The sequence below is a fragment of the Engraulis encrasicolus genome, chromosome 14 (assembly GCF_034702125.1).
Source record: "Engraulis encrasicolus isolate BLACKSEA-1 chromosome 14, IST_EnEncr_1.0, whole genome shotgun sequence".
NCBI classification, from domain to species: Eukaryota; Metazoa; Chordata; class Actinopteri; order Clupeiformes; family Engraulidae; genus Engraulis; species Engraulis encrasicolus.
The window spans coordinates 36,327,231-36,351,279 of NC_085870.1; the positions used below are offsets into that span (position 1 = coordinate 36,327,231).

Sequence of the window (24,049 nt, forward strand, 5' to 3'; positions counted from 1 at the left end):
TCTATGAAGGCATTACTTGTTTTTCTTTTTTACATTTCTACAATAATAAAAATATGATTGATGACGCATCATGGTTTGTTAAAGTAGCCTGAAATTCACATTACTACCAACACTTCAAGAAGATCCTTCAGGATCCACTATATGAAGACATGGGAATTAAAACATAATCAGGTATAAAGCAATAAGCTTTAAGTCAGTTTGTTGTATGTTTCTGTTTTATGTTAAATAACAAATTGATTACCATACTGACTAGTACGCATATGCTCGATAATAGTAACACTGTTTTTTTATATATGTTTTTTATAACAATTACTTGAAGCCCACACTTTCTTTATCTTTCTGCACGTACAGAAGGTGAAGGCCTACTGTCTCGCGCCAGGTGAATGAGGAAGTCATGTGTTCTTTCCTCTGTCCTCGTTGACTTGGTTATGTCAGTTTTATGTTGGACATTTATACATGTAAAATATAATGCTATGTATCTGAAACAAGTATTGTTGTCACACCAACTTGGTCCCTGGTTGTTGTCTCTCCACGCCATCTTTGTGTCCCTACGCTCACACACAAAGCCTGGACGTGGTGACATCACTAAGCATTTACGCACAGGGCCAAATCTATCGCGCAAATTAGTCAGTAGCGTTACGCATGGACTTAGCGCTAGAAAGCGTGGGATGTCAACGAAGACAATGTGTGACACGTTGAATGGAACTAAGCTATTAAGCGAACATACATTTAAGTTATTCGGAGAAATAATTTGCGGCTGAATTCTTACTCCAGTGACACTAAAGGACTGGTCGGTGTCGAGGACATAAACACGGACTTGTGCGCCCTGGAGGGGTGAAGGTGGACAATAATGGGAGCCGTGTTGGGGGCCTTTTCTATCGCAAGCTGGGTAAGGGACATGTCTGGAAATGTGTTCTACCTTAGCACTAGAACTATACAGAAAGAGTATACGTGTAACTTGACTATAGACTGAGTTCCGTCAGTGAATAGCCTACAGCAGCATTGTCTTGTGCAACAGGTGTGTTGGGTTTGGGTTTGGGGATTGCTGTGTAATCAGCATAAAGGTTCATTTGGAATTGTATCTATTACCTCTATTAGTCACAGTTATTAATGTGAAAGTGTCAAGTTTGCGTTTCTGTAATAACGCATGGTTGTGGTGACATCACTCACTTCATGGAGCGCCTGCGATGCTCTTATAATAAAATGAACACAGCCCCATGAGAAACAGTTTGCGGGCAATAGCAACAAGCTAGGTCTATGTAAGAAAAGATGATACAAATCAATACACGTCTGGAGTGAACTTTCGAGAAATTTCTGGTAGCCTAAATAGTTGGCGTGACACTATGACGTAATTCATGAGGAGTAACTCGTGGGGACGTGGTAACCTGGGTCAGTATGCGTGCTGGACCTGAAACAAATAGAACAACCAGTGCGCTTAATGGTTATTCTATTGTCCGTTACATAGTTCGTGTGTAGTCTACTGTGTAGGATGTGACAAGACTTTTCCACAGCCCTTGGCCTTGTGTTGCATGTTGTATTGCAATGTGCGCACCTGTGACGTGGCGACGACCTGGGTTCCTCTCAGTACGCTACAGCCTGCCATCACGATAGCGCTTAAACCGACCTTGTTTATCAGCCTATCGGATTATTCTGTTTACACCCTCTTAAAGCTGACCAGAGAAAGACCCACTGCCCTCATTTGCCAACCTTCATGACAACAGTCAGCCATATCTTATGTATGACATGACATAACAGAACAGCTCCTCCAACAAAACATTTCCACAGCAGCCTCTTATAGGCCTAAAGTGTTGGTGCTCTGTCCCAAGTCCTAATGGAAAATTATTGTTGATACATATCAAAACATTTTATTGTTTCACAGATGGAGCTGCACCTATTATGACAGATAAGATAAGGAGAGAGAGAGAGAGAGAGAGAGATTGACTTCTCCTCCTGGCTACTCCTGTGTGTTCCTCTTTGTCCCTTTACAGATCCCGTGTATGTGCTGCGGGTCGACGTGCCTGATGTGTAAATGTTGCCCACGCAGCAAGAGTTCCATTGTCACCCGCGTCATCTATGCCTTCATCCTGTTGCTAGGCACCATCGCCGCCTGCATCATGCTGTCACCGGGGGTGGACGAGTATCTCAAGAAGGTACATAGCCTAGTCACACAATCTTCATCCACCACTTGCCACAGCAACTAACAGAGCTTGAACTAGTACTCCATTCTCTAAATCTATGAGAGTCTGTAAAGCAGTATTCATAGTACTCCAGTAGATCATAGACTCAATGGATAGTCAGTTCAGCTGAAGCAAACACAAAAGCACGGTATAAGTGGATTGATGGCCCATCAGATGTCAGGTGCTACAACGTAGAAGCATATACTCCAAATCCCAATCTGTACAGTTAATTCAGGTGATTCCAATAAGGAACTACTCTACCTGGCTGAAGAGTTGTTCTCAGAATGAGCGTACTGTGTTTAATGAATGGCAGGAGCATGACCAGGTCCTGGGAAGACCCATGACTAATTGGAAGAGTCTTAACGCTAAGCCCGTCGGTCTGGCACATTACTTAACGCGGTGCCCTGTGTCGTGTCGTGTTTCTACGTAGATACCGGGTTTCTGTGACATGGGAGTGGGCACGGAGGTCCTGGTGATCGACACGGATGTGGACTGCGAGATCTTCGTGGGCTACAAGGCGGTGTACCGGGTGTGTTTCGGCCTGAGTGTCTTCTACTTGGCCTTCGCCCTCCTCACCATCAATGTGAAGAACAGCAGGGATCCCAGGGCCGCCATCCACAATGGGTAAGACTAGTCAAGCCCAATTCAGTTTCACACGTTCCTACCAATGACTGACTACTTGTGCAGGATTATGTACATACAGAAATACAGTTCATACGTACAGGGGTACCAGTACTGTCAGTGCTTGGACCCTTTTGTAACACCTTTCCCCCCCCCTAGCGGCACTCATGCATATGTATTTGATCAAACGTAGGGTATGTACCTATGGGTTTTTAAGAGGCTGACAAACTGGACTGAGAAAGAAAAAGTGCGGCCTGAGCTGCTAACACTAGTGATTTCACTGGCTCATCAACCTGGCTGAAAGGATGTGGTAATTGGGACCAGTTGGTTCAATTGAATTGGAATCTGGCTGGAGCACATACAGTATGTGGCAGGGTTTTTACTTTCTGAACCCTGGATGTCTGTCCCTGGACAACACCATGTGCTTAGCTATACATGACTGTGTTGCTATCTGTATTCATTTTGAAAAGTGACCTTGAGTCCCATGAAAGGTGCTATAAAAAACTAAGCTATTATTATTATTATTATTATTATTATTATTATTATTATTGTTGTTGTTATTATTATTATTACTATTACATGAAACTGTCATGATATATAGAAAGAAGTCACAACCATGATGCAGTTCATGCAGACACCATGGGGCGGCGGTGTTGCATGATTGAGGAGTCCAGTAAAGTTGTGTCGTGTCTGGTCCATATATTAAAATTATAACAAAAGCATCACCATGATTGTGAGTGTATTGACATTTTTCCTCTATTCATGTGTTGAGGCTTTTTGTAATACCATCTCTCCATTCAGTGCTGTTAGTGTGACACACTTACAAGTACGACACTAGAGATTCTTTAAGTATATAGAGATATGCCAATATAGTAGGTTGCTATGGGCACCTAACATGACCAGGTTCCGGTCTGCCTAAAGGCGCGTGTCATAATACTCTTGCATTGAATAGAACAGTCCTTAGGTCTGCCGAGGTCTGCCTAAAGGGGGACTCCCCCCCTCCCCCTTGCAATAATAGAACCCGGAAACAGTGGGCCAATGGAATCTCTCTCTCTCTACTCTCTCTGACGATACTGTAATGAGAGTACTGTTTTGTCTACCGTCACATGACAGGCATATTGTGTGGTAAAAACAGAAAGGAAAACACTTGAATCCCACAATACAATGGGGCAGTGAGCAGCTGGCCTTGAGGTCTTACAGCAGGGGAGCCATGAAAGCAGTCACAGAGTGTCACCACCACATACTGTACCTCTGTGAACAGAATATGAGTTCAAGTCAAAAAGAAGCTCAGGGCTGTCAGCCCTTTCTTCTAAGATAAGTCTATAAAGCACCAGACACTCCCACTGGAGTGTATAAGAGTATAGTACTGACATTGATATACTGTAGAATATACTAGTGTATTCAGTATACTCTATTTCAAGCTGGTGTATGCTGTAGGGCTGCACAATATTTCGAAAATGCATCATCAACTACAGAGGTGTGCCAAAGCGTCTTTATTGAACTGAAAATGCATCATTATCGTGATATCACGGCTTGCAATACACGTATCGCAAAAGTTGTGCACGTATCGCAAAAAGTGTTTAAGTTTTAATGACAGCAAATCTGGTGAAAAGGTTCTAAAAATATGTAAAGAAAATTTACATTTTAAGTTGATGCTGTATATTGCATGTTTTTTCCTAATAAAAAATAATGTTAGAAATAAAACATTGCTCTCAGTTATTTTATACATGACAAAGTGTAGAATAGCAAGTAGAGAGGGAAAAAATAGGCATGTATATCATGAGTAATATCATTATCGCGGTATACAGTCATGTTATCGTGTATCGCATATTTTTCTAATATCGTGCAGCCCTAGTGTACTGTCATTAATACTAATAGGGTTTGGTTGGTCAAAAGTGAATGTGTCTGCACTCTGCAGCTAATGTGTGTGACATCATGACACCACTCATAACTTGAGGATAAACCCACGACACTGCTCTGTTTTGTCAACAGAATTGTATACATTTCCATGACCAACATGCAGGGGTTAAATTGGGATGTGATATGTGGTCTCTGTTCAGACTTTGAAGCTGTTTTGATAGCTGGAAAGTGAAAAAATGTGCCACTGCTGTTGATTCATCATAACGCTGTATGAGCTTACAAATACTATGTGCTGGGCTTAGGCCTGGGCTGCCTTAACCCCTGATAACACGCAAGAAAATATTATGTATCATGGCAGTTCTTCTAATGTGCATAATCTTTTAGCAGCGTTTTGTCTTTGACTCTTTTGCAGGTTCTGGTTTTTCAAAATCGTTGCTGTTATAGCGTTAGTCACTGGTGCCTTCTATATTCCTGACGGGTCTTTCACTCATGGTGAGTCACTTCAATTATATACATGTAGTTACAATAGAGTTGTTAGTAGAAATATTCAGCTCTTCACAGAGGAGTTGAAATATACCAAGACAGAGTGAAATGAAAATACTGCAACATTTTGGTTCCATGTAGAGCTCACCAGCATCCGACATTAGTATAGCGACTGTGCTGTCATAGAGCAAGAACAGAGAGACTGAGAAGGAGCTTCTTTCCTCATGCCATTTGTTTATTAAATTCCTCCTAATTGATTTGACTGAACACACACGCACGCACGCACGCACGCACTCACGCACGCGCACACACACACACACACACACACACACACACACGTACAGTAGGGTGCATCAGATGCCCCCTATGAAAAGATATTGCCTTGGCCCTATAGTAAAAATGTTCTACACCCAGTAAAAACACACTGTGTAAAATATTTTGAAATTTGGATGAAGTCTACCGGGGCCACCAGCCCCATGAAAATAGAAAATAATGGTGATAGTCAGAATCTTGGAATAGAAATGGACATTTTGCTGCATAAAGCTACCCAATAAAAAAACATATTGTCTCAGCTCTGTGATAAAAATGTTCTATGCACAGTAAAATCACTCTGTGTAAAATATGTTGAAATTTAGATGAATTCTACCGGGTCCACCAGGCCCATGAAAATACAAAATAATGGTGATGGTGATGGGCAACCTGGATTCCAAAGCTGAAGTCCAGTGCCACATATTCCAAATGACATACCTAGTTTTACCTTTCCAGTTAGGCAATTGGACAGGTAAAACCAGGTCATTTGAAATCTGTGGCACTGGATTGTAGCTTTTGAATCTAGGTTTGCCATTGTCTTAAAACAGAGGTGGACAAACTGCGTGATACATTTGCCCCAGCCAATATAATGAACCAGCTGAGCCTAATTACCACTTAAGCCAGGTTCATGAGGTAATTAGTGAGATCACCTGTATTGGGAGCACAAACAGAAGGAATATCTAAGCAGGTTGCGTATTCAGTCGATCCACTTACACAGACTTCAGTCTCAGGACAGACTGATGGTCAAACTGCTATATTTAGGCAAATTTGCTCTTTTGCAACACAATATCAAATCCTTGCTGCCTTGGACCACTGCAAGTATCAAGTAAGAGATTGCAAAGCTGCATGACTGTTATATTTGTGTGTTTCACCTGTGGGCCTACAATTCATGGAGGAACATCTGTACCAAAGCTGTGAATGTTCCTTGGAATGCCTAGGCTACAAAGCAGTCAATACAACTATATTGAAGAGTGCCATTACTTCTTTATCCCATCGCCTGTGGAAGTATTTCACTTTACTCCATCAGATGAGTACTATAACTTACCTGAGAGGCCCTTGGCAATGGACTCTGGACCTGGTGATACCCATGACATACCTAGAAGCCACTTAAGTACAGGTTTTGGGAAGCCACTCTTTCCAACATCATTTACAGTTGTATTGTATGTACTCTATTGAACTACTGCAGGGATTTCTTAAAAAAACACAAGTCATTCCAAGGAGCATTCACAGCTTTAGTACAGATGCTCCACCAGGTATTAACAGCTACCTGTACAATCCTGTAGGCCCACAGGTGAAGCACACAAAAGTCATACAACTTTGCAATCTCTTGCTTGATACTGGCAGTGGGTCAGCTGGTTCATTATATTGGCTATATTAGGAATATGTGGCACTGGACTTTGGAATCCAGGTTGCCCATCACTATCACCAGTGTTTTGTATCTTCACGGGCCTGGTGGACCCAGTAGAATTCATCTAAATTTCAACATATTTTACACAGAGTGATTTTACTGTGCATAGAACATTTTTTTATCACACAGCTGAGGCAATATGTTTTTACTGGATGGCTTTATGCAGCAAAATGTCCATTTCTATTCAGGGCTGGACTGGGCGATAAATAGGGCCCGGGCACTTTTGGATTTAAGGGGGCCCCCTCATTATTACTAGTGCCGGAGAACTGACTCACCGGTGTGCCCCGCACCCTCATGGGCCCCTATTTTTTCAGTAATGTAAAAATAAAAAAATGGGGCCCCACGAGGGTGCGGGCTCACCGGGAAATGCCCGCCATGCCAGATGGCCAGTCCAGCCCTGTTTCTATCCAAGATTTTGACTGTCACCATTATTTTCTATTTTCATGGGGCTGGTGGCCCCGGTAGACTTCATCCAAATTTCAAAATATTTTACACAGAGTGATTTTACTGTGCATAGAACATTTTTATCACAGAGCTGAGACAATATGTTTTTTATTGGGTACCTTTATGCAGCAAAATGTCCATTTCTATTCCAAGATTCTGACTATCACCATTATTTTCTATTTTCATAGGGCTGGTGGCCCCGGTAGACTTCATCCAAATTTCAAAATATTTTACACAGTGTGTTTTTACTGGGTGTAGAACATTTTTACTATAGGGCCAAGGCGATATCTTTTCATAGGGGGCAACTGATGCACCCTAACGTACAGTATATAACAAATAAATATCCTTGTATCTTTGTATCCTTGTACAATTTCACACAATGCATACACATACAGTATTTGGATGCTTTGTTTGATCATGTTTTCAAGTCATCTTTGTCCTTTGCAGTGTGGTTCGTTGTGGGTTGTTCCGGAGCGTTCTGCTTCATCCTCATCCAGCTGGTCCTGCTTATTGACTTTGCCCACTCCTGGAATGAATCCTGGGTGGACCGAATGGAGAAGGAGAATGCCAAGATCTGGTATGCGGGTGAGTGACAATGTAAACGGACATGGTAATAACTGCACTTACTTTCTCAATAACCATCTTCTTTTGCCAAGGCAAGACAATTCATTTCTAAAGCGCATTTCATACATGGAAGCAATTCAATGTACTTTACAAAGAGATAAAAACCATGCAAAAAAGAGAGAAGACAAAAAGCATAATAACAATAGCCGTGCAGTAAAAGAAGACAAAGGCAGATAAAAACAAGATAAAAAAGGCAGGAATAAAACAGGAAGGTAAAAAAACCAAACAAATAAAATAGCTAAAGGTCAGTTAAGCGGGATGTACAGTATACAATAACATAGTAATGCAATATTTATAACATCTCTGTTTGGTATGGCGATCTCAACCTTTCCAACAAGAGCAGGCTGTCCAGAGTTACGAAAATCGCTGGAGAAATCGTAGGGTGACCCCCAAAAAACACTGGACAATCTGTATAGAACTGCAGTTGAGAGAAACACTGAACATTTCAGATGATGATATGACACCCACCCCCTTCACCCTGAATTTGGATTGCTCTCCTCAGTGAGGCGCTATAGAGTGCACATTGCAAGAGAAACATCTACAAACATTCATTTATACCAAACGGAATTTGCATTGTCAACAAGCAACTAGATAGGTGTGACAAAAAACAAGGGACTGGATCTGGTAGATGATGTGTATACTGGGAATGGTGGCTAGAGGGAGGGGATGTATGCAGTGATGGAGGTATTTATTTATGTTTTGAGCAATGGAGTGAATGTCTATTTTTGTTTTCATACAGTGAGACAAATTTTACGTTTGCATGACGATAAAGTCTATTGTATTCTATCTTCTTTACAATACATATCCTACAATAACTACAGAATATATTAACACATCCCCTCATGGAGTCAAGTGGCTATTGTGAGACTACCGAGTCTACTTCTCAAATATGTAGTAAATTCCGTAAATGTAAATACAGTGTTACAGTGTTAATTCACCACAGAGTACTTTCCAAGTGTTGAATTAACATTGCCTTTTTTTTACTGTGTAGTAAATTTCCTCAGTAAATTTTCTTAGTATGTTGACAGACTCATAATAATCGCATTTGTGCTCCCTTTGAGGAGTGCCATCACAAATATGTGATTAGAATTTTGCCAGAATTTTGGGTTCTCATTATGATGTCACAAGGACTTTGCATGATTTTTAACACATACTTATATGGGAGCTATAGAGTGTTCAAGTGAAATTCTAGAAGAACTGGGAAAAAATCCTTACTCCTCAAAGGGTTAATGTGCAATCTTGTTCTGCAGCTCTGCTGTCTGTGACGGCTCTGAACTACGTACTGTCAGCTGTTGCCGTGACGCTGTTCTTCTGGGTCTACACCCAGCCGGACGCCTGCACCCTCAACAAGTTCTTCATTAGCTTCAACATGCTGCTGTGCACCGTGGCCTCCATCATTTCCGTGCTGCCCAAAGTGCAGGTAAAAGGAACTTACAAAACACACTCTCATTCTCTTTTTAGTTGGTTGGTTTCTGTATTTGTGGGGCAGCTGTGGCCTAATGGTTAGGGAGATGGTCTTTGGATTGGAAGTTTGTAGGTTTGAATACGATACCAATGAGATGAATGTGGGTACTCTCCAGTATCCTAATGCATGGCTGAAGTGGCCTTGAGCAAGGCACCTAACCCCACATTGTTACAGGCACTGTAAATAAAACCTTGTACCAAAAATACTGTAATTGGCTTTGGATAAAAGAGTCAGATAAGTGTAATGTAAAAATGTAACACAATTTATTGGACCATGTCCCCGACCTTACAGATTTTGTCACAGCAGAATTACAGACATAAGTCTGATGTAGAGCATGACACGGGAGTTGATTTTCACTCCCGTCCCATCCCGGTCCCAGAAAAAAAATCCCATCCCGGACTTGAGTAAAAGAAACAAATCCCATCCTGTCCACTTCTGAAAAGAATGTTTCACAATCCTGCCCACTCCCACTCAAATCAATCCCACTCCCGTTTCGTCAAAAAAATCTATTTTTGTCATTCCCGCTCCGGTTCATTTTTATTGCCGCTCCTGCCCGCTCCCATTCATCTTTATTCCCGCTCCTGCCTGCTCCTGTTCATCTTTAAAATGTTGACTCCCATCCCACGGGAATCTTGCAGGACCCGCGGGACCCACGGGAATTCCTGAAAAATCTCATCCTCTAGTCTGATGCTATTTTCAGTAAATCAGTTAACTGTGACCTTGGCTAGTAGTTTACCTGTAGACTTTTCAAATTAGTAGACCTATATTATGAATTCCATGTAGCCTATCTAATGATTCAGTTGTATGGATAATGACAGACGGTGTGATGTAAACAAAACAAAAAACAAGAAATCGACATTGGTTTTTGTAAAAAGGGACAATAATGTACAATTTAATCGTATTTCCTGTTTTACGATTACCCCTATCCAAAGGAGGATTATTGTACAATTATAACTGTGTTTCCCGGCCCACAGCTCCCTTTCCTAGGGTTTCGCTCCACCATTCATTCACTGTAGGAGTCCACAAGAACAGCAGTAAGGAAACTCAGGTCTGGTAACGATTAACGTCCCTGTGTAGCTGTTGGGAGAAGACTGAATATGTAGCTGACGGACTTGTGAGGCCTGGGACCAGTGGTGTGCCAATAAATCACCCCTAGGTTTTACTCTAAGGTGCTGTTTCCACGTAGCAGGATATTTTTTTAGCAGGGTATTTTTTTCTCCTGCTAGGTGTAAACGCAACATGTGGATAAAAAAATCCTCCATTGTAACAAATGCGTTTCAGACCCCTAAACAGGATCTTTTTTTCTCCTGCTATTTTTTTCTCCTGCACCTGGATTTTTCAATATCTGCTACGTGGAAACGGAAGGCCAAAACCAATGCAAAACCAATACAAGCAGGAGAAAAAAATATCCACATATAAAAATATCCAGCTACGTGGAAACGGCACCTAAAGTTGACCAGAGCCTGCAAGCAGAGTAGTAATCAAGTTCTCTTACCTCGCCTCTTGGGCGCTGCCTGCGCCTTGGGTTGTGTTGTTCCCTCTCAAAAGTGATGAACAAAATCCAGATGAGAGTAAAAGTAGGTTAGATAGCCGAATTTATTTAATAAAACACAAGGTAGTAACTGGTTACAAAGTGAATAGTCCGATCCACTAAGCTAAATATACTTCTTGAACACACTCTAAGCTCTAAGTAGAAGTGAAACTTTCTCTTCCTGTCGCTGCTCTCTGCCAAAATCCGAAGAAGGACATTTCTACAGAAGAAGTGCAAGAAGTCTAAAAATCCACGAAAAAATCAGGGTTTTGCTTAAGGCATACCTACTTATACACAAAGTGGGGGGAGAGCTTTTACGTCACCCCCCGCCTATTCTAGTAGTTTCTACAGCACCTGGTGTCTGGGGCCTCCACCCCTCCCTGTCTGTCTGCGCTTTGGGTACAGAGCGGTGTATCTATACTCTATGCCCTTATATGGCTTGAAACTGTCTCTGCGTCGGCTGCGCCCTGCTTCCTGAAGATAGCGTTGACGAGGTTCTTCACCCCCACCAGCTGGCTTCCGGAAGTAGGGCAGCGGTACCTCTCGACGTCTCGGTTGATTGATGACTCTGACAGGGGGGACGATCACCCGCCGTTCCAGTTCCCTGGAACGTGGTGGCCTTGATTCTCCTCTTGGTTTGGGGGCACCCGGTAGGTCCGCGAATAGTTCCAGGTGTTTTCTCGGATCATTCTCATCTATGATTTCCAGCCACTGGAACTTCCGTTCTCCGGTCATAACTCTCCAGTGGAACAGGTATACTCGGTTGCCTATCATCTTGTTTCTGGGCAACGGTGTGAATCTTGCATCTTTTACTTGGACCAACGTTGACCTGGCCTTTAATTTGTTGAGCTTGGTGAGGGGGGTCCTCCCCTCACCCAATATCCCGTCGGCAACATGGTCTTGCATTCTTACATAGGCAATATCGGCCCACTTTTCTGGGTCGATGGTCCCTGAGCTGTTTGTGGCCATTCTTTGCTCAGTGTTCCCACTCCTCCCTGGAGGTACTATCTCCCAGTACGAGGTCTTCATAACGACCATCTCTTTGCATTCTTTGCCTCCACACCAGGGACAGCTTCTCCTGAGACACCCTACACATCCCGGGTAGGCTGCCTCCCATCCGGTGATCATGTGGGCTTCTTTATTGCAGCAATTGTCACAGTGCTGGCAATTATGCTTGAATGGGCACCCGCTGAAAAATGCTTCCCCTGCCACTGTGGCTTGCCGGCCACAGCGGTGCCTTGGGACGTGTGTAGTGGCTAACATCACTTGTCCCATGTGACAATTCACTGGAGGTATCTGGGGGTGAGAATATACTACCCCCTGTGGAGGTGTGAGCAGGATTGGGGGTGGTGCGCTTGCCGGTTCAGGCAAGGGCGAGACTTGGGGTGACACTCTTGTCTGGGTGGTCACCAGCAGGGTTTGTTCTGATGCCACCATCGGGCCAGATGGTGGCGAGACCGGGGAGTATGCGCTGGTCTGCCTAGGCGGGGGCTGACTTGGAGATGGGCCCCCTGAATGGTCTGACAGGGGGGAGATTTGAGAGGATGTCACTTCGGCCGCCACCCCCACTTGGTTCCAAATTTTGGTCATTTTCTTCTGGGGTATCTGTTGAGATTAAAATGTCATCAATATAGACTAGGCAATCAATTCCTTCCAACAGATCGTTCATTCTATCCTGGAACACGTTTGGTGCATTACGTGCTCCCATTGGGAGCCTGGCCCATTTGAAAGATTTGCCTTTGATCTGAAAACACGTCTTATCCATTGATTCTTCGTCTAATGGGATGGACCAAAACCCGTTCTTCAAATCGAGTGTTGTTAGCCATTTTCCGATTTTCATCCGGGCTAATGTTCTTTGTGCATTGATCAATAAGCTTTCGTCTTTACTAGTTTTTAGGTTTAGGTTCCTATGGTCGTGGGCTATCCGAATCGAGTTATCAGGTTTAATTACCGGTTTCAGGTGCATCAGGCATTTCGGGTTGGTTATCGGCTTCACTATACCCTCCTTCTCTAACTCCTTTACTATTTCCCAAAGTTTGTTTTCTGTGTCGCCCCCCAGGGTGTAATAAACCCTTTTATCGACCTCGGGCATTGTTGCCGGAATGTGGTAGGGTTCGCCTATGACTAATTTCCCGGCGTGGTGTGCATGTTCTGCATATTTTCCTTGCCTCAATATCCTTTCCAATTGTTCTCTATATGCTTCTGGGGCTTGAGCTACCTTTTGGTTCTCGTTCCAATCTGGTAAGGTCGTCCTAAAAGATGTTCAGGTCCCAGAAAGTATTCTAGGCCTTGTAGTGTAACGAATACGGATTTTTGTACTAGGGTCCCGTCTGCGAGTCTGAGTCTGCAATATCCCACAAACCGATCGCCCGGTGCTTTCTCGGTTTTGCAGCTCAGTTCTGCTCCTGTATCGATCAGGAATTCCTCGCTTCAATTCTCTTTTGCATCTCGTCCCGTCCCGGGATATGACCTTGATTTATTATTAGATCTGACATTTTCATTCCGTCCGGTAGTCGTACCCCGTGCTTTATTCGCATAGCGGTGGCCACGCTAGGTTCATCGACATCTATTCCTCCCTCGTGGACTCTTTTCAGGTACTCCACGTCCGATTCCTTATCATTCCTTGGCGGCAACATTTTAAGCTTGTGTGCCATTTGGGGTCCTCCAAACACAGCAGACTGGGGTGCCCCGGCCAGAGGCATCCCTGTTAGTGACCGGTTCCATCGGTCACCCGAAGTTAAGGAGTCCATCCCTAACTGTTGCTGTGGTGGAGGGTTTCAAACCTGGGGGACCCTTTGCAAGGTCAGCGCTTGGGGGGCCACCCGATGCGCGGCCATGCTTTGTTCCAGTAACTCATAGGGGTCCTCCTCCTCGTCGGGTTGTGAGTGCACCCTTGGTCTTTGGGTGTTTCGGGGCTTTAACGGCCTGTGCACTGGAGCAGGTGCCACAGGAGTCGGGGCGGGGGAAGCTGAGTCCACTTGAGCAGTCCCGGCTGCCCTAATCCCGTCCCTAACTCCGGACACATAGCTCCTGACGGACTGGTCTCTCCTCAAGCATTGGCCCCTCAGGTTGTCATTCCCTTGGTTTATGTAGGCCTGCTTGAAGACCCTCGTCATGTCTGGCTGACTCCAGATGTCCCTGGTCGTCGGGACATCCGGCATATAGCGGACCTCAGTCTCGGAGGCTCCATACCAGTCTGATATTTCCCAGTCCAATTCGGGCCGGTCGGCCGCTTACTCCCACCTTGGGTGGAAGAGGGTTCCATCCTCCAATCTCCATCCCACGGCCCTTTCCACTGGGGCCCTTTGGGTGGTCTCATCATATCCTAGGCGTGGAAGGGGTTGCAGCCCTACCCTCCGTGCCCTTGTCACCGTCCCTTCCAGGGCTGGTGCAGGTGCCTGCGGCAGGATGGTCAACCCTGCTGGCGGAGGTTGTGGCCTGGTCCCTCTTGGGAGGCCTCGTGGGGTGCTTGTACGCTGCACTCCCACGTCCTGGGGAGCTGGCTGTGGTAAGCCATACTCCCACGCTTGTGCCCCTTGGGCCTGCCCCAAGCCATTTCGCGGCCTGAGTTGTATAGTCCTGCCGGAAGGGGCATATGCCACATTCCGGTCGGGCCCTGCCGGCCCGGCCCCTAGATAGTCTACTAGAGGTGATTGCCCTGGCTGTTCCTCCAGGCTTTGCTCCCATGAGATCCCAGGGGGGTCCCTCTGGAACGGGGCCTGGGGCCTATATTGGTCCCCGTATCGGTGGGCGTTTGTTCTTGTCACTGGTATAGGTACCAGGGGGGCCACTGGCACTTTGGGTCTCGGCTGGCCAGCCGGGCCCGAGGTTGGCCTCAGATTTCGTCCAGGCGTTCCCACCTGGGAGTTCGTGAGCCCCTGAAATGGAGGTTCCTGTCGGGATCCTCCACTTCCCCTACCGGGCCCTGCCGGGGCCGGAGGGTTTAGAAATTCCTGAGCGGGGGGCCCCGGCCGGGGGCCTCCAACTCCCCTACCGGGCCCTGCCGGGGCCGGAGGGTTTAAAAATTCTTGAGCGGGGGTTCCTGTCGGGATCCTCCACTTCCCCTACCGGGCCCTGCCGGGGCCGGAGGGTTTAGAAATTCCTGAGCGGGGGGCCCCGGCCGGGGGCCTCCAACTCCCCTACCGGGCCCTGCCGGGGCCGGAGGGTTTAGAAATTCTTGAGCGGGGGTTCCTGTCGGGATCCTCCACTTCCCCTACCTGGCCCTGCCGGGGCCGGAGGGTTTAGAAATTCCTGAGTGGGGGGCCCCGGCCGGGGGCCTCCAACTCCCCTACCGGGCCCTGCCGGGGCCGGAGGGTTTAAAAATTCTTGAGCGGGGGTTCCTGTCGGGATCCTCCACTTCCCCTACCGGGCCCTGCCGGGGCCGGAGGGTTTAGAAATTCCTGAGCGGGGGGCCCCGGCTGGGGGCCTCCAACTCCCCTACCGGGCCCTGCCGGGGCCGGAGGGTTTAGAAATTCTTGAGCGGGGGTTCCTGTCGGGATCCTCCACTTCCCCTACCCGGCCCTGCCGGGGCCGGAGGGTTTAGAAATTCCTGAGCGGGGGGCCCCGGCCGGGGGCCTCCAACTCCCCTACCGGGCCCTGCCGGGGCCGGAGGGTTTAGAAATTCTTGAGCGGGGGTTCCTGTCGGGATCCTCCACTTCCCCTACCGGGCCCTGCCGGGGCCGGAGGGTTTAGAAATTCCTGAGCGGGGGGCCCCGGCCGGGGGCCTCCAACTCCCCTACCGGGCCCTGCCGGGGCCGGAGGGTTTAGAAATTCTTGAGCGGGGGTTCCTGTCGGGATCCTCCACTTCCCCTACCTGGCCCTGCCGGGGCCGGAGGGTTTAGAAATTCCTGAGCGGGGGGCCCCGTCCGGGGGCCTCCAACTCTCCTACCTGGCCCTGCCGGGGCCAGAGGGTTTAGAGGGGTCCGGGTCTGCGGTGTCTGGCCAGGCCCCGGGCCCCTGTCAGGACCCAAAGCTTCGTCCAAAGCATGGGTCAGCTCATTTGCCATCCTTCTCAGGGACTCCGGGTCCACCGGTTGGGAATTACTCGGGCCCTCGGCTGGGGTACCCGCCATTTGTGGCTTATATCCTGCCACCTCTCCCTGTAGGATAGCCTCGTCGGCATCGGTCTGTGCCGACAGGTGAATTTCAAATCCTTTGCATTGTCCATCCAATAGATCCAGCGGGAGAGCGGTGAGCATCATTGCTGCTGCCCGCTGTTGTCCCAGTCCATTCCAGGTGTATGTTTTAGCCTGGGTAGTCATTGTTACTAGCAAGTTTTGCACTTGCATATCTGCACATGTGTTTAGGGCCGCCACCCACATGTACTGCATCTCATCCCAGAGGTGGTTCCGCCACTTCTCGGCTGCCCCGGGCTCTCGAGCCATCGGGTTCAGGGCTACTAGGAGCAGTCCGGCCCCTAGGTCCCCTTCCCACTGTGGGCTTGTCTGCCGGTTCCGGCAGAGGTATGTCATATCCTCATCGGTGAAGTGATACAGCGGATCCTGAGGCTTACCTGACAGGTCGGCGTCCAGCTCGGCCTGTGTTGTGTTTAAGTGCATATCAAGTGCCACTAAGGGGGTGGGCGGTTTCAGCCTCATCCCTCCCGAGATCAGTGTCCGTATAGTGGCCGGGAGCCGGCTCCGTGCCGCGCTGCATTTTTCACGCCGGCGACCGGCGGTGTCTCATTCAAATGAATGGCAGAGTAGCATGCTAGCTTTGGCTGTGGGGAGGGTTTTGAATAGGACTGGCCGCGCACGCCGACGCTGTCAGTGTGAAAGGCAGAGAAAAACACGCCGGCTGAAACTAAGCAGAAAGACCGCGGTCTGGTATCGATCTGCTGGGAGAAGACTAAATATGAAGAGTTCAGATGCAAAACCCCCTAACTCCATTTCTGAAGACCTGCACTTCTATATGAACACCGTTGTTGGTTAGGTTTACATTCATATACTTGATAATACATATAAATAGTTATATTACATAAATAAAATAAAAAAGTATGCAATTTCGATAGCTTTGTATTAAATAAAAATGAATTAAGATTATTTTCTGAAAAGGCACTTAGGGGGTTTTGCATCTGAACTCTTCATATGTAGCTGACGGACTTGTGAGGCCTGGGACCAGTGGTGTGCTAATAAATCACCCCTCCGTTTACTCTAAGGTTGACCAGAGCCTGCAAACAGAGTAGTAATCAAGTTCTCTTACCTCGCCTCTTGGGTGCTGCCTGCGCCTTGGGTTGTGTTGTCCCCTCTCAAAAGTGATGAACAAAATCCAGATGAGAGTAAAAGTAGGTTAGATAGCCGAATTTATTTAATAAAACACGAGGTAGTCACTGGTTACAAAGTGAATAGTCCGATCCACTAAGCTAAATATACTTCTTGCACACACTCTAATCTCTAAGTAAAAATGAAACTTTCTCTTCCTGTCGCTGCTCTCTGCCAAAATCCGAAGAAGGAAATCTCTACAGAAGAAGTGCAAGAAGTCTAAAATCCACGGAAAATCATCAATCGGGGTTTTGCTTAAGGCATCCCTACTTATACACAAAGTGGGGGGAGAGCTTTTACGTGACCCTCCGCCTATTCTAGTAGTTTCTACAGCACCTGGTGTCTGGGGCCTCCACCTCTCCCTGTCTGTCTGCGCTTTGGGTACAGAGCGGTGTATCTATACTCTATGCCCTTATATGGGTTGAAACTGTCTCTGCGTCGGCTGCGCCCTGCTTCCTGAAGATAGCGTTGACGAGGTTCTTCAAAAGTGAATAGTCCGATCCACTAAGCTAAATATACCTCTTGCACACACTCTAAGCTCTAAGTAAAAGTGAAACTTTCTCTTCCTGGCGCTGCTCTCTGCCAAAATCCGAAGAAGGAAATTTCTACAGAAAAAGTGCAAGAAGTCTAAAAATCCACACAAAAATCAGGGTTTTGCTTAAGGCATACCTACTTATACACAAAGTGGGGGGAGAGCTTTTACGTCACCCCCCGCCTATTCTAGTAGTTTCTACATCACTTGGTGTCTGGGGCCTCCGTTGACGAGGTTCTTCAGTTTTATTTGGTAATGGTTCTTTGTGTCTGTGATTGAATACTCAGCCATGTCAATGTCACTTCTATTATGATTGCAAGAACTGAGTGAACCTGTGTGTTTTATTGGTTTGTTTCATTAGCAATCTCAGCCCAGATCTGGACTGCTCCAATCCTCCATCATCACCCTCTACACCAATTATATCATATGGTCTGCCATGACCAATGAACCAGGTAAGATATCCTTTCACATGACTGTGTCCAGGGCTCAGCCAAAGCTGTCAGCGGCCCTGACCAGATGCTAGCAAGTTTCTCTGAGGCCTTGGGTGCATTTTTCAAAACCAGTTGCTAACCATGTTGGCTACTTTGTTGTTTAAAATGCATTTTCCCCTTGGTAACAACCAAAGTTGCTAATTGGGTAGCAACTATGCTTTTGAGAAACACAACCTTCGTTATCTATCAATTTTTCACCTAAGATTAAACATACAGAGACTGTCACCACCATCTTTTAGTGTTTCATTCTCAGCCTAAATGAGTTTAGACATGGCCCTCTTCGTGTCACTAGAATGGTAATAGCCAAGTCGTATTACTAAAGACTGTGTAATAGTTGTGTACTACTATGGTAGTAAAGCTTGAAATCACAAGACGTTCTGACTCTCTCTCTCTCTCTCTCTCTCTCTCTCTCTCTCTCTTTCTTCTTCTTCTTCTTCTTCTTCTTCTTCTTCTTCTTCTTCTTCTTCTTCTTCTTCTTCTTCTTCTTCTTCTTCTTCTTCTTCTTCTTCTTCTTCTTCTTCTTCTTCTTCTTCTTCTTCTTCTTCTTCTTCTTCTTCTTCTTCTGAGCAGACCGGGTGTGCAACCCCAGACTGCTGGACCTTATTCAGGAGACGATAGTGCCACCAACGATTGCTACACTGGAGCTGGAGGAGAATGTGACGTCGGTCCTCATCTTGGGCACAGAGGAACCAGACATCACCTCCCCCTACCTGCGCTGGTGGGACGCCCAGAGCATCGTGGGCCTCTCCATATTCGTCGTCTGCATCCTGTACTCCAGGTTAGTTTGATTGGATGCTGAACACTCTCAGAAATAAAGATACAGAACTCGTCGCTGTGGCAGTACCCTCAAGGGGATTACCATTGCGTTGCTCGATGGGTACCCCAAAAAAAGAGGTGCGTTCAGTTTCTTGCAATGTCAACCGCTGTGCATCTGTCATCTCTTTTTTGAGGTACCACCCAAGCGACGCAATGGTACTCCCCTTGAGGGTACTGCCACAGCAACAAGTCCTGTACCTTTATTTCTGAGAGTGAATGTCGAATGCTTTTTGTGCTAATGTCAACTGACAAGTTAAAAACCAAAGAGCATTTAACATACAGAGACTTGCCCCTCACCAATCTTTTAGTCTGTTATTCTCTGCCCAATACGATTTGAGACTGTTGAGCCTGTAGATTTTTTATGCTTTTTATATGAACCCTTAAAAAACAGAATGAAAAAGTACCAAGAACAATCAAGTCAAATTTTGAACAATACACAATAGAAATCAAATGGGCAATAGCAAAAAAAAAATCTGCCTCATTTCTCATTTCATATCAGCGTTTAACATGTTTCATTTTATTGCTGTGTTGACTTAAATCCATAATCATCTGTGACAAGAGGAAGAAAACTGTATGCACACATAAATCCTTTTAGTTCTTTTTTTCTTGCCAAGCTTTCGGTCAAAGACCCTCCTTAGGGAAAAAAAACACAAAAGTGTTGCAGGAAGGTCTTTGACCGTAAGCCTGGCAAGTAAAAGAGCATGAAGACATGGAGACATTTTTCTGTCTATTTCTTTCTATTTTCTTTTCTATTTTTATGTTTGGCACCTTTTAGTTGTGAGTGCTTTTTCTAGTATAACACTTGTCATGACTTTAAGTTAAGAGACGAGCAAGCCGGCTTCCGAGCTGAAAGATCATGCTGTGACCAAATAGCAACACTGAGAATAATAATTGAACAGTCTCTTGAGTGGAATTCAGGACTTTATATGACATTTGTGGACTTTAAAAAAGCCTATGATTCAGTGGACCAGGCCACACTCTGGCATCTCCTGAGACATTACGGCGTGCCAGGCAAAATGGTCAGGATGATCAAAGTGATATGATGGTTTTCAAGCCAGTGTCATACATGATGGAACAACAACACAAGGCTTTGAAATTAAAACTGGACTAAAACAAGGCTGCCTGAAAAGCCCCCTACTGTTTCTCGTCCTGCTGGACTGGGTAACACGTGAATCTTATGGAAGAGAGAAGACAGGAATCCAGTGGACACTAACCAGACAGTTAGAGGACATAGAATTTGCAGACGACCTGTGCTTGCTAAGCCACAAAATAATGCATATGAGACAGAAAGTAGACACCTTGAAGAGAAACGCAGGGAGAGTAGGCCTCAATATAAATGTGGACAAAACAAAGGAAATGAGAGTTAAGACCCCTACAAATACCAACGAACTCAAATGTGGAGAAGAAACCATTGAGAGAGTAGACCAGTTCCGCTACCTTGGCAGCATAGTTACAGAATCTGGAGGAAAAGAGGAAGAAGTGATGGCCCGAAAGAGAAGCGTGCAACAAATGTTTTCCACCCTAAGCAAAGTTTGGAGAAGTAGAGCCATTTTTTTAAAGACCAAGCTAAGGATTTTTAATTCCAGTGTCAAAACCGTTCTTTTGTATGGCTGCCAAACATGGAAAATAAACAAGGGTATATTGGCTAAACTACAACCATTCATCAACAAGAAGTTAAGACATCTATGTGGCATCTGGTGGCCAAACAAAATAACCAACAACGAGCTCTGGAGACGTACTGAACATGAAGAACTGGAAGTAACCATCAAAAGAAGGAAATGGAAATGGATTGGACACACCCTAAGAAAGCCAGAGTCAAACACCACAAGACATGCGCTCGATTGGAACCCTCAAGGTACAAGACGCAGAGGAAGGCCCAAAGACTCATGGCGAAGAACCACCAGAGATGAACTCCAGAAAATAAGCATCACCTGGAATGAAGCAAAGAGGAAAAGCCAAGATCGTGTTGTCTGGAGGCAGTTAGTAGAAGCCCTATGCTCCACTCGGAGCGAAGAGGAATAAGGAAGGAAGGAAGTTGTGAGTGTGGTGTAATCCATCAAAATAAATGGTTCTCAACCTTTTTTTTGAATTAACGCCCCTTTGACCTCATCATAAGCCTCACAACGCCCTCTTGACCTCATCATATACCTGCCAATGCAGATATTATTATAATGTTAGTATTAAAAAATAAAAAAGATTACAGTAATGCCACCCTATGGCAACTAAGCACCGCCCCCTCTCAGCTGTATCCTTCTGAACGCCCCTCTCCGGCTCCCCAACGTGCCCTGGGGGGCTGTAGAGCCCCTGTTGAGAAACCTCTAAACCTACAGTCTTTTCAACTTTCAACTTTTAAACTTTATTGTCCCACTCCCCAAAAGGGGTGATGTACAGCAAGACATAAGCACAAAGACAGCAACAACATATACCACAGGACAGACATAAAGTGCAGTGGTCAATAAAAGGTTAAAATGACCATCAATATGGTTATAAAAAACATAAAAACACATCATGAATGAATAAAATAAATAAAAGAAGATTAATAAAATAAATATTTATTTTTTTATTTCTATTCCGCAGCATCCGGTCAGCCAACCCGAGCCAGGTGAGTAAGCTGACCCTCTCCTCCAACGACTTGAGGGAGACGATAGCGGAGGAGAGCTCCTCTGCGGGTCTCCCGGACGTCACGGAGGTGGAGAGTGGTACCGCCAGGCGTGTGGAGGACAACGAGAGGGAGTCAGTGCAGTACAACTACTCCTTCTTCCACTTCATGCTCTTCCTGGCCTCCCTCTACATCATGATGACCCTGACCAGCTGGTACAGGTCAGTTGCACTGCTCATTGCAGGGGGGAGAAGTGAGGTGAAAACGTGAAAGCTGGGAAACTCCAACTCCCATTGTCATTGTGACACAGCACACAAGTGTTCACGGCACACAACGTAATTGCATTTATGTGAAAGGGGGCAGTCCTCAGTGGCGCCCCCAGGGAGCAGTGCGGCGGGACGGTACCATGCACGGAGTACCTCAGTCATGGAGGAGGATGGGGGCGAGCACTGGTCAATTACTCCCCCCACTAACCTGGTGGGTCGGGAGTCGAACCAGCAACCTTTAGGCTACAAGTCTGACACCCTAACCACTTACCCATGACTAAGTGTGCACAGTACATTTTTACGATGTTGAATCAACACTAATGCCAGTAAGACATGCTGTTAAAATTTTGATGTTACTTGAATGGCAATGACCAAGTCGTAGTGCATTACTAAAGGCCCTGTGTTATGTCATAGTAGTGTAGTACTATGGTAGTTAACTTTTCAATGACTATTACAGTGTTCCACTGGTGAAACGGTGTTGATTATGGGGCTACGATGCGTTAAGACAAGGTCCCTGTTTTAAGTCTGCTGCAGTGAGAATCAGCAATGACCTAGTTGTAATGCATTACAGTGAAGGCTTTGTGTAATGTCATAGTTTAGTGGCACTATCAGTAAAGCCTTTTCAAGGAATAGTAACAGGAACAAATGTAGCACTTTGCTAGTTGGTCCTCTGTAATTGTTGAATTAACACTGAAAAATGTACTGTTTAGTGTGGTGTTGTCGGTATGGGGCACAAAATTGTAGAGCAGTGTGGGTGCATGATTTTAGGGAACAAGTAAATCGATACCATACTTACTGGTTGCATTCTTCTTTGAGCCTACATTACAACGTGTTTTAGTTTTACTTCACTGAAGTCATTTTATTGGTTGTATACACATTTTGTCTCTGGACTTTTCATGCCTTGTCCTGTAATTAGGACAGGGGCAAGTTTTGATTTGCTGATGAAAATATTGATTCCAATGATAATATAGCACAATATAGTATAGAGCAATTCTCAAAAAATAAGCTTAAACTCTGGTATGCGTTATCGACACACTCTTCAGTTTGTCCAGTTCTGACTTTGAAAAGATGTAAGATCTGACCTTGACCGTTAACCTTTGTGTGTTGAACAGTCCTGGGGTCATGACGAGCAAGTGGCCAGCAGTGTGGGTGAAGATGTCGTCCAGTTGGGTGTGTCTGTCCCTCTACATATGGACGCTAGTGGCTCCCATGATCTTCACCAATCGGGACTTCACCTAGAGAGGGTCGCCTTGCTGCTGGTTGTCCACGTACTGTACCGTACGTGCAATCCAGAGGCCACCAAAGTGACCAGAGGGACGACAGTCATTATTTTTCTATGGAAGGTGGTGAAGAGTGTTACCAAAGGACTTCGCCAGGGGAGAAGCAAACTGGGTGACCAGTGAAGTTTACTTTATGATAATGCACTATGACACAGATCGGCGACATCACCAGATGTCAAAGGTTGCCAAGCCAGAGACGCTCTGTGGTGAGCTAAGTCTGACATAACATTGAGAGCAAATAAAGGGAATCCATGGCAACACTTCTTCATGTACATGGGATACCTGTTCGCTTTGGTCTCTTTTGGGGTGCACATACATGTAGCTTTACTGCACGAATACACCGTCTGCGACCTAAGCGACGCGAGCGATGGAAGTAATTGACTTTGTATTGAGTCACGCGACAAAAACGATTGGGGCGACTAGAGGCGATTTGCGTGAGACAGTGACAGTTTTTTTGTTGAACTCTTGGGAATATTATGCAAATTAGCTATGATGTGGTTCGGCGACAGCCGCCACAGCCAATGGGAATGTTGGAATGCTTGCATTCTGCTTTTAACAGACATAGTCGCTTCAATCGCTCGTATTGCTCTTGCTGCACAGAAGTGATTCTCTGTCACTTGGCTCTTGTCGCGGCCAGTCTATTCGCCCGGTTATTCTGTATGAAGAGTTCTTTTCCCAAACGCTCCATTTTCTGAAATATTCATAAATTATGTGTTTTTATTGTGCCTCCGCACTGTTTTGTTATTTGTATTCAGTAAGAAAGAAAAAAAGTTAATATTAAGCCAGTTCCATTTGCTCCGATGCTATTCATGAAAAAATGTATTTTAATGGCTTTTTGGAAAATAACTCTTTATATATATTGTATATTGTATATGCTGTGATG

At 45.6% G+C, this 24,049-nt stretch overlaps 1 protein-coding gene across 1 annotated transcript; it reads left to right on the forward strand.

The window, feature by feature from the left end:
- Window positions 1-850: 850 nt before the first annotated feature.
- Window positions 851-23,630, forward strand: si:ch73-267c23.10 (serine incorporator 1). Its single transcript, XM_063215614.1, has 10 exons — window positions 851-889; window positions 1,989-2,150; window positions 2,608-2,801; window positions 5,071-5,150; window positions 7,750-7,887; window positions 9,177-9,346; window positions 18,076-18,166; window positions 18,776-18,983; window positions 21,599-21,841; window positions 22,999-23,630. Exons 1-10 carry the CDS (start codon window positions 851-853, stop codon window positions 23,123-23,125), a joined length of 1,452 nt encoding a protein of 483 aa, XP_063071684.1. The 3' UTR covers window positions 23,126-23,630.
- Window positions 23,631-24,049: the final 419 nt, after the last annotated feature.